Genomic DNA, 10,239 nt, shown 5'->3' on the forward strand with positions numbered 1-10,239 from the left:
TGTTTGAGAAATTGAAGTAATAGGATTTTTAAGGTATTTGAAAATCGCGCCACTGGATTACACTGGCTGTTGTTAACTTACTCAACAGCCAGTGTAATCCCGTAGCGCGTTATTCAAATTTACTATAAGAAAAATGTTATTACCTTTGCTGTCTTCATCAGAATGCACTCCCAGGACTTCTACTTCAATAACAAATGTTGGTTTGGTTCAAAATAATCCATAGTTATATCCAAATAGCGGTTTTGTTCGTGCGTTCAAAATAATATCCAAAGGGTAAATAAGGGTGACGAGCATGGCGCAATTCGTGACAAAAAAAATCTAAATATTCCATTACCGTACTTCAAAGCATGTTTAAAATCAATTTTTATGCAATTTTTCTCATAAAAAAGCGATAATATTCCGACCGGGAATCTGCGTTTAGGTAAACAGACGAAAGAAAATAAAGCATGGGGTCGACTCGGGCACGCGCCTAAGCCCATAGTACTCTGATCGGCCACTTGCCAAACGCGATAAAGTGTTTCAGCCAGAGGCTGCCTCGATATCGTTCAGCTTTTTCCCGGGCTCTGAGAGCCTATGGGAGCCGTAGGAAGTGTCACGTTATAGCAAAGATCCTCAGTCTTAAATAAAAAGAGCCAAGATGAAACACAACTTGTCAGACAGGCCACTTCCTGCAAGGAATCTTCTCAGGTTTGCCATATGAGTTCTGTTATACTCACAGACACCATTCAAACAGTTTTAGAAACTTTAGGGTGATTTCTATCCAAAGCCAATAATTATATGCATATTCTAGTTACTGGGCAGGAGTAGTAACCAGATTAAATCGGGTACGTTTTTTATCCGGCCGTGTCAATACTGCCCCCTAGCCCTAACAGGTTAAAGACACTCGCTCTACAAAAGGAAGGTAAAAAAAAAATTGTGGAGCAGTGGAGGCTGCTGAGGGGATGACTGCTCATAATAATGGCTGGAATGGAGTCAATGGAATTGTATCAACAAAGCGTGTTTGATACCATTCCATTGACTCCATTCCAGCCATTATTATGAGCCGTCCTCCCCTCAGCAGCCCCCACTGTTGTGGAGGGCCTCTGCGAATTGAGTCATTAAATGCAAGCCAAGCATACATAGTTTGGCCATTAAAAGCGATTTAAACTCACACACCTAGGACATTTTGTGAAATGTCAACATTTAATAGCGCCGAATCAGTAATTTTTAATGAAGTTTGAAAATGTTAACACTTCAAAGATGCATCTGGTGCGATTTTGACTGTATATATCCTCAACGGGTTGTTAATCTTTCGGTCTTTCTGTGTTGTTCATTCTTTTGTATGCGTGTAGTCGGGTAATGCATTAAGGTCTGTGCTGTGACCAAGGCTCGTAAATTTCCCCCTCCGTTAAGAGCCAGCCGTTAATACAGACCTGTGTAACAGCACCGAACTGTAATTTTTTCCATAAGCTAGGCTCTAGAGTTGTATAAATCAGAGTGCTGGGGGTGAATACTGTAGCTAGTGCTGCACACTGTCAACCCTCAGGAGCTTTGAATGTGTTGAGTTGGAATAACAGTCCCTCTCGGATTTCACTCTCTAGTTTCTGCTCAAAAGGCAGAAAAGATGACAGTAATTAGTGTGGCTTTGAGATAAATCTAATTAGTTTGAAACTGGGGGGGTTAACCTTGGTCCTGCAGGGACTAGGTGCTATTTTCATAGTTTGGTTAAATGTCTGTGTTTAGTTGGGTGTAATGCTTTTGTCCGACCATCTTTGTGTCCATGGGTTATTATCTGATCTTGGTACATCAATCTAAAACATGTTGTGGTAACGCTCTGGTTCTGAGAGTTTTTAGCCCTTCACCACTCAAGCCACAATTGAACTGTGAAGAGGTGGCTTGGCCTGGTCTCAACTGCCTGCCAGTGAATAGAAGTGGGCAGTAGACACTGACCCACCCACCCTCTTGCTACTAAACTAGACTGTCCAGACTGAGATCCAGTGTCTCTAAATTAAAATCCTAGAAGGACATGACCCTGTTGGAAAACAGAGCCCTACACCAACACCGGACTCAGGGATTTACATTTCTGTTGACCAAACACCTGGCCCTCTCGAGCTACCAGCCTCTTTACTTGGCAGACATAAAAGCAAATACACTGTGGGGTTACACAAACAGGCCTGTCACAGGGCACCCAAACAGTAAATGTGTGAAATGCAGCACACTGTTGTGCCTGAAGAAAGGGGAAAATTAGTTTTTTTTTTGTTGAGAAACCTGACATCCCTCATACTGCATGTCTTTGTTTGACTTTCCATAAATCAGGGAGAGTTTTTGATGGGCGGGTGCCTGGGTGAGGGGGGGTTGATTTTCTGCAGGCATGGAGTGATGTTTGGATGAATATCAAGAAATCTATTGCTATTTCATGGAGGCTATATTACTGTATGTTTTTCTAGGCAAGAAATGTGGCTTTTGATTAGAGGGTAGGGATCTGATCAAACGAGGGTGCGTGTTGTTATTGAGTACAGCTGAACTTGAAGGAATGATTTTCAACATGTTCTCTGTGTGTGTGCTCAGATGTAAGTGCACAGTGTAATCAAAATAACCTGTCATAGTGCCTTTAGTGTTTGAATGTGCATTAGACAGACTTGAAGAAAGGGTACTGTGGAGGGAGGGAGTGTAGGGGCCCACTGTAGGGGCCTAGAGTGTAAGGAGCATTACTGAGTGATAATGAAGCTGTCAGATGCCCTATCATCAGTGGTGCTCTCCTCTCTTCTGAACATGCCGGTCATGTGGTGGAGGGAGGAGCGGGGGAGAGGGTGGTGTAACCAGAGTACCATACAGCAACTCATGTTACCACTTATTCAGATATTACCATCCAGCACTATAAAAATACTTTCTTCGTGTTCTTCTATTTGCATTTCAAATATATTCTCAGTCCAAATAGCTGAATTCAAAGACGTTGTCTTCAAATCAATGCACGTGGAGCTCGCAGGTGGTCCAAGACAGTTCTCGGCTCGCTCTTTTCACAAGCCTCGCTTTTTGATTGAGATCTTCAGCGCAGGCCAGCCAGTCCAATATTAGCACAGATGGCCACTGACAATAGATAAGTAATGTATCTGTTTAAACAAGTTTCTATTGGTTTACCCAGTCCCACCTGTTGTAATGTCTGATTCTTGCTTCTCTGATGAATTGCTCTGTGAGAATATGGCCACATCTTGAAGTGGTTTTGTGGCGTGAAGTATGGCAGATCTGTTTGGCATTGACTCATTGTTAATCCATCTCCTGGAGTGAGATACTGGGGGTGGCAGTACAAAGCTTTGAGCAGGATGAGTCACAGAGATGAGATAGGAGATATGATCTGGGGTCTTCAGCATCGTGTCCCATGTAACTGGACACTGGATTCTGGTTCTGTCCTAATCCCACTCCTACAGCCATTAGAGCGTATTGGGTCACAGCTAGAGCTGTAAAGGAGGTTACAGTGAGTTATAAATCAGAGTTTTTTTCTCCCACTGACCATAATGCTAAGCTAACTTTGTCTGTCTTGTCTCTCTCTCTGCCTGTAGATGACGCCAGCACTGGGAGGGATGGAGCTGGAGACGCAGAATACAGTACTGACCTGTCAGGGAAATTTGGTAAGACACTGAGCACTCTCTCTCTGACCTTTATCTCTTGTTTCATCTGACCCTAGTTCATTTAGAAACAGGGCATTGTCTTACTGCTGGGCATGTAGTGGCCCGTACTCTAGTTAGGTCGAGTTTTGCATCTGGCCACACATGGCCCCACTCTGCCCTGTGTGTGCTTCTCTGACACACACACACACAAATAACCCCCCCACTCACCCCAACAGCAGGGTCCTGTTTGCTTTGGTAATTGCCTCTGACAGGCCAGAGAGCAGGCTATTTAAGTGAAGTGTGATTGGGGAAACATTCCATCTCTCCCCTCTCTCTCTCTCTCTCTCTCTCCATTGGCTGCCCCCTTGGACTCAGTGGCTGCAGAATGTAGCCGTATTCTACCCTGATCAAAGGCGGGCTGCCATGAGTATTTTTGCACTGTGAAGTGTGGTGGTGAAGTGCTCCCACTGAGCTGTGGCCCTCTCTGCTCTCAGCTCTCTAGAAGGCCAGACCAGTCTTATCAAACTGGAGTCCACTACTGTATTTATTTTCTCCCATTGACTCAATCTCAACACAGTTTATATACAACAAGCGTTGAACAGCTGAGTGAAACTTGTTTTGTGAATGTGCCCCTTGGCAGGTTATATTATGCTGAGTAGTGCTACCACACCAGAAATACTGTTGGGTGTTAGAAAAGTTGTCAAATAAACAGACCTTAATTATTTTCGAAGTCATGCAGCGTGATTCATTGCAGTATTTAATAGCTGTCTGATGTGCATACCATTATAAAACTTGTAAAAACATTCCTGTGATGTTTTCCCCAACAACACTATTTCTTTGATTGTAAACGCACTTTATTGTAAACAACCCTTTCTTTGATCGCAGTCCGACCACGCTTCACTCAGCCAGCCAAGATGAGGAAGCGCGTGATAGCCAGGCCAGTGGGCAGCTCAGTACGGCTGAAGTGCATGGCTAGCGGGAACCCTCGTCCAGATATCGTGTGGGTGAAGGACAGCAAGCCGCTGACCCCTGGGGAGGTGGGCAAGGGCCGTAAGAAGAAGTGGACTCTGAGTCTGAAGAACCTGACCCCTGAGAACAGCGGGAAGTATACCTGCCACGTTTCCAACCGGGCTGGAGAGATCAACGCCACATACAAAGTGGAAGTCATCCGTAAGTTTGGTCACTTACTTTCAGTATAGATTTATTAGTTGTTGGTTGATTCATAGACTTGGGTCAATGTTGAATGGTATGGTTGGATTAGCATTGAGCTAGGGTTGAAGTAGAGTATTGATGCAGGGTGTTGAGTTTGGAGGTTGGGCATGAACTAGTGTTCACTGGTCAGATTGGTTTATAGATGAGTATTGAGGATGGGGTTTGGGTTTAGGTTGGTAGTGGTTGATTTAGAGTGTTGAGCTGTGAGGTTGGGTTAGAGCCGGGCTGGCTTGGTGTGGCGAGTCTCAGGCTTCCTCTCTCTATCGCCATCTGCTCCTCATTATATCCCAGCTGTGTGCTGACTTCAAAAACACATGTTTCTACCAAACACAGAAGCGGTGAGGATGAAGTGAATGCAGCTTGTGCTTTCTCGTGTCAAATGTGGCATTTTCTCCATCAACCTCATCCTATTCTAGCCGCAGCGCGGAGAAAGAGATGAAAGGAAAGCACTGAACATGGCAATAACTTTGCTGTTAATATGAAAACTATCTCCTTTGTCTTTCCATCATAGAGCGGACAAACTCCAAGCCCATCCTGACCGGAACTCATCCAGTGAACACCACGGTAGACTATGGTGGCACCACCTCGTTCCAGTGCAAGGTACGCAGTGACGTCAAGCCGGTGATTCAGTGGCTGAAGCGGGTGGAGCTAGGGAACGAGAACAAGTACAACTCCACCATCGAGGTGGGCGACCATCGCTTCGTGGTGCTGCCCACGGGAGATGTATGGTCCAGGCCAGATGGCTCCTACCTCAACAAGCTGCTCATCACCCGCGCCAAGGATGAGGATGCTGGCATGTACATCTGCCTGGGCGCCAACACTATGGGCTACAGCTTCCGCAGTGCCTTCCTCACCGTGCTGCCAGGTGAGTGGAACACCCTGCTACACCCTTACCTAGTTACACCCTGTTTAATCATAACACTCTGTTACAACTATATAGCACCCTACTACACCCTTACTCTGTTACATTCTTAGTCTGTTACATCCTGTTGAACCATAACACCCTGCTACACACTTACCCTCTTACATTCTTACCCTTTTACACCCTGTTTTACCATAGCTACACTCTTACCCTGTTACATTATTACTCTGGGTACACCCAGTTTACCTATAAGACCCTGCTACACCATTACCCTGTTAGATTATTACTCTGTTACAACCATGTCATATCCTGTTACATCCACAACCAAACAAAACATGGCCTCATGCACAACTGAAGTGCTTTTCTACTGTATGTATTCTCCATCAAGTTTTAATAGTGACATTTGACCAGGCTTCTCATAACTCCTCAAATTTCCTCTTCTCTCCACTCCAGACCCAAAGCCTCACCACATCCCCGTCCCCACAGCCATCTCCCCTAGCCTGCCCTGGCCTGTGATCATTGGCATCCCAGCCGGTGTGGTGTTCATCCTGGGTACTGTTCTGCTGTGGTTCTGCCAGTCCAAACACCATTGCTCCTCTGGAAAGGTAGTTACCACCCACGCCTCACAGCGCCCGCCCCACCGGGTGCCAGCCTGCCCACCACCTAGCGGGGACAAAGACTGCCTAGGCTCTCTCACCTACGAGGAGTACATTACCCAGCAGCAGCAGCTCCTTCTGGCCCAGGGATGCAACGGCCTGGAGGTCCCCAAAGTCTACCCAAAGATCTACACGGACATTCACACACACACCCACTCACACGTGGATGGCAAAGTGCACCAACACCAGCACATTCACTACCAGTGTTAGTTGCCACTGTCTCGACAGGGATGCTCATATGTACAAAAGCCCTAATTAATGCAGTGTCGGGTCGGCTCCCACCACCTACACCTTCGCCTCCTCCACGTGCCCAGTCCTGCCTTGATCCTACAGACCCAGACAAACAGTCTGAGCCCGGGTGCTTCACACAAACCCCCTAACTGCTACATACTGTTCTGTACTGAACAAAGCCAAGGGGAACATGGATCCAGTCAGGATAGAACCCTCCATGAGGTACAGAACAAGGGACATGGCAATGCCGTTCAGGAATCCCACATGTAATATTGTGAGTCCGAATGGAGTAACATTTCATACAGACATTTCACATTAAACTCCACTCTGCAGAGAAATAGCAACATTTGTTTCTCTAGTCTAGAACAATATGAGCAAACTCACAGTGGCTGAAATGAGTGAATGTATACATTTAGCTATGTCTCATATAAGAGTCTTTACTCTGTATGAAAATGGCAGCATTTCCTGCAACACCCCATCTCCTCTCTGGCCTGCTTTCATGTGCAGTGAATTTGGAAGGGGCTAAGAGGATCATGTACATTAGCTCTGGATTTTTGTCAGATGCACAACCTCAGCGAGTAGCAAAAGGAGTAAGGTGCGATGTAATGTGTTTGCAGATTTTATGGTTTGGTGATGGATTGAATCAGAATCCTCATGTGCCATCCTGAGTACCTCAGAAGCAGGTCAACCAGCAGAGACAAAGTGTGATTGAGTAAACAAAGGTCGAATGTATTCTGTTTCTCAAAATGGTTATCGTCAAGGAAAATGACCTGCAAGGCATTACAATATATATTTTGTCTATTGTATGTGTACGTGAATGGAAAATGATTTATCTGTAGTAGGAAATGGTATGAAATCCTTTAATGAAGGTTTCTTTACTGGAGGTAAAGGTCCCTAAAGCGTGAAACACACAGAGAATCTTACTACCAATAGACTGCCGATAGCGTTGAACCTGACGTTTCTACTTGTAGAATTGCAATACTGTTCAGTGGCCAATGACTTGACTTTGAGCCAATCAGAGAGCACGAACCCCCACGTGGGGAATCCAACGAGTGACAACAAAAAGGAAAAAAGAGGGCATTTTCTCCGTACATCCACGGTCATGGGCCAGTCACACTTCATATGCAACGTAGGCTATGGACTGGTAGCTAGCTAAGTGCACAGACTAGAGGTCTTCACGGGTCCAAAATGTTCTGAAATGGACCTGGGGCTTTCCCACCCTGACCCGATATAAATACATTTTTATTTAAAGACCCGTTCCGAACAGACGCGACGACAACGAGACCCGTTCCGAATAGACCTGGTCGGAGCCAGACCCGGTTCGATCCGAGTAAGGAAAGCAGCAGAAAAGTAATTTTTTAAGCTACTTTATTAACCGGAGCTAATAAAGCGTGAGGGGAGAGAGAGGTGCCACTCTAGCAGGTGGTGGAGCATGGAGGGAGAGACAGCAACCAACCAAGCCAACTCACGTGATAGTAGACTAATAGCTTCCATAGCTAGGTTATTTATCATCAAATATGATTACGTAGTAGTTGTCTTGACTGCATCAAACCAGGAAAAGCTAGCTAACTTTAGCCATCTAGGCTAATTGAGGTTGCGGCCATGTGCTTTCTCTTCCTACAGTTACAAATAACAACAATTCCATTCAGAATATTAAGTAGCAGCCTTCCCGTTGGCTCTTGGTTGTTGTAGCCTAACCTTCTTTAACTTTTAATTCCGTCATTTTTATTCCATCTTCCATTGATTAGATATCTCCTAAATGTGCCACACACTTCTGGTTCTACGACTGAATAGTCTATTGCCGCTTTGATGACTTATGATTGGCCAACAACAACAAGCTACATGCGCCACGCTCCACTCTCGTGAAAAACAGCATAAATTATCAACATTTCTCTCTCTCTCTACAGAGTCGCAATCGGATTTGTACAGGCTCTTCCGAACAAGTCAGTTAAAATTACACATACCGGAGGCCTTTGACAATCATATCAGATCAGACCCAGACCAGTGATATTATTTAGAATTCTGGATCCGGACCCGCTCGGGTCTTGGGTATTTAGGTACAGGTGGATCCTTGAAGACCTCTTGCACATACGCATTGCACACAACACTGAATACTTCTTCCAATTTACTAACCACTGTAGCTAGTATTGAAATTATAATTAAATCACAATGGATTCATTTACATGAAACAGCTGCCTGTGTTAGCTGTCGAGTTAGTGCAGTGTCCTTAGCTAGCTATGTTGTGATAGCTTGTGAATATACTGACTTTAGCTAACTAGCTAAACATTTGGCTATGGGCTGGCACTGGCACTATGGGATTATGGAGAGTGAATTAAATTGGGCTGACCCGGACCTCCTGGGCACCCAATCACAAAAGACTCATTCAATTATTGAATGCTCGTCCCTACTTACCACAGCCACAAAGTCATACAGGCTGCCTATTCTTACAATTTATCATATTAAAATGTGATTTTAAACCTGTACCTGATTCCACAACCTTAACCATAAACACACTCTTAACCTTATGCCTAACCTTAAATTAAGGCCAAAAACAAATGTTGGCTTAAATGAATTTTCACTATAGAGAATGTTGACTTTGTGGCTGTGGGAACCCTTTTGAATTCTCAGGTGACAATCTTTCTTTTTGTCTCTTGTCCTTTGGATGTGTGTGCATAACTCTGACCACTATATGAAAGTGTGTAATATGTCTTTGACTGCTCATGTAATGGCACCCTTTTTAAGCTTTGGGAAGGGAGACGGAAAGCTTGCCAAAAACCAAATAACAGTATGTCAAGATTGCTGCATTGTCTGTGAAAAGTGTCCTCAATCCGAATTGTTCATTTGTTTTTTGTTTTATCCCAGGGTTTATGTGTCAAAGCTAATGGACTGCCAGATTATTAATCCATGCACTTATTCCAAGTATGTTGATCGAAGTAGTGTTAAAGTTAAGGTATTGCCTTCAGCTTTCTTTTGAGGAATCCAGGACCATGGAATATCCCATGTCGAATTGACTTAAAAATGTAAATCCTAAGTAATTGTCTAGACTAAGACAGTGTATTTAATTTATTTTCATAAGCAAGATAATTTCTTCTCCTACAATTGAGCATTATGTAATTTTTGTATCCCAAAAAAAGACCAACTCATCAGTGGATTACATTTTGTCTTATAGTTACAGTGTAAGCTATATAGCAAATACATAAGTGTAAAAAATATTTATATGTGCCGTTCAGATATATGGTAATCTTTGTATTGACAATCTTGTACAGTCTATTGTCTTTTAGGTAAAAAAAATATTTTTGTCACATGGAAACATTTTAATCATTTTATTATCACCATTAAAATGATAGTAAATCTTCACAATTTGTGTTTGATATTAAGTTGTTCAGTAAATAGTGCTGTGTATGATGTATTGTGAGAGTTCAGTGACCAGCCGGAGGAAGACGACACAACAGCACCCTCCTCAGGGGATAAGTACTCAGTGTAAAGCCAATTAGTACACAGCTGGGCCCACTAATTGCTTTGTGTCTTCCTCTAAATAGGCGTGCCAGGAGAGAAGGTGGGGGAGGATTGGGAGTAGAGACGGGGATCTGTGAGGACGTCGGTTTTTCCTACCTCAGAGAAAGCTTCTGTGACTGGGCACCTTGTCTCTCTGTTAACCTAGGCAGGCTTTAGGTAGAGAGAAGCGTGCCTCCTG

The 10,239-nt window shown here is 44.1% G+C and overlaps 1 protein-coding gene across 2 annotated transcripts in view; it reads left to right on the forward strand.

The window, feature by feature from the left end:
- LOC106604972 (fibroblast growth factor receptor-like 1) overlaps window positions 1–9,902 on the forward strand; it is a 110,029-nt gene extending 100,127 nt beyond the window's left edge. For both annotated transcript variants that reach the window (XM_045718267.1, XM_045718268.1), the window contains 4 exons: window positions 3,537–3,605; window positions 4,470–4,754; window positions 5,308–5,661; window positions 6,112–9,902. In XM_045718267.1, the coding sequence (XP_045574223.1) occupies window positions 3,537–3,605; window positions 4,470–4,754; window positions 5,308–5,661; window positions 6,112–6,524 (1,121 nt within the window). In that variant the 3' untranslated portion in view covers window positions 6,525–9,902. The remainder of the gene's footprint in view (window positions 1–3,536; window positions 3,606–4,469; window positions 4,755–5,307; window positions 5,662–6,111) is intronic.
- Window positions 9,903–10,239: the final 337 nt, after the last annotated feature.

This window comes from Salmo salar, chromosome ssa05 (genome assembly GCF_905237065.1).
Source record: "Salmo salar chromosome ssa05, Ssal_v3.1, whole genome shotgun sequence".
NCBI lineage: Eukaryota > Metazoa > Chordata > Actinopteri > Salmoniformes > Salmonidae > Salmo > Salmo salar.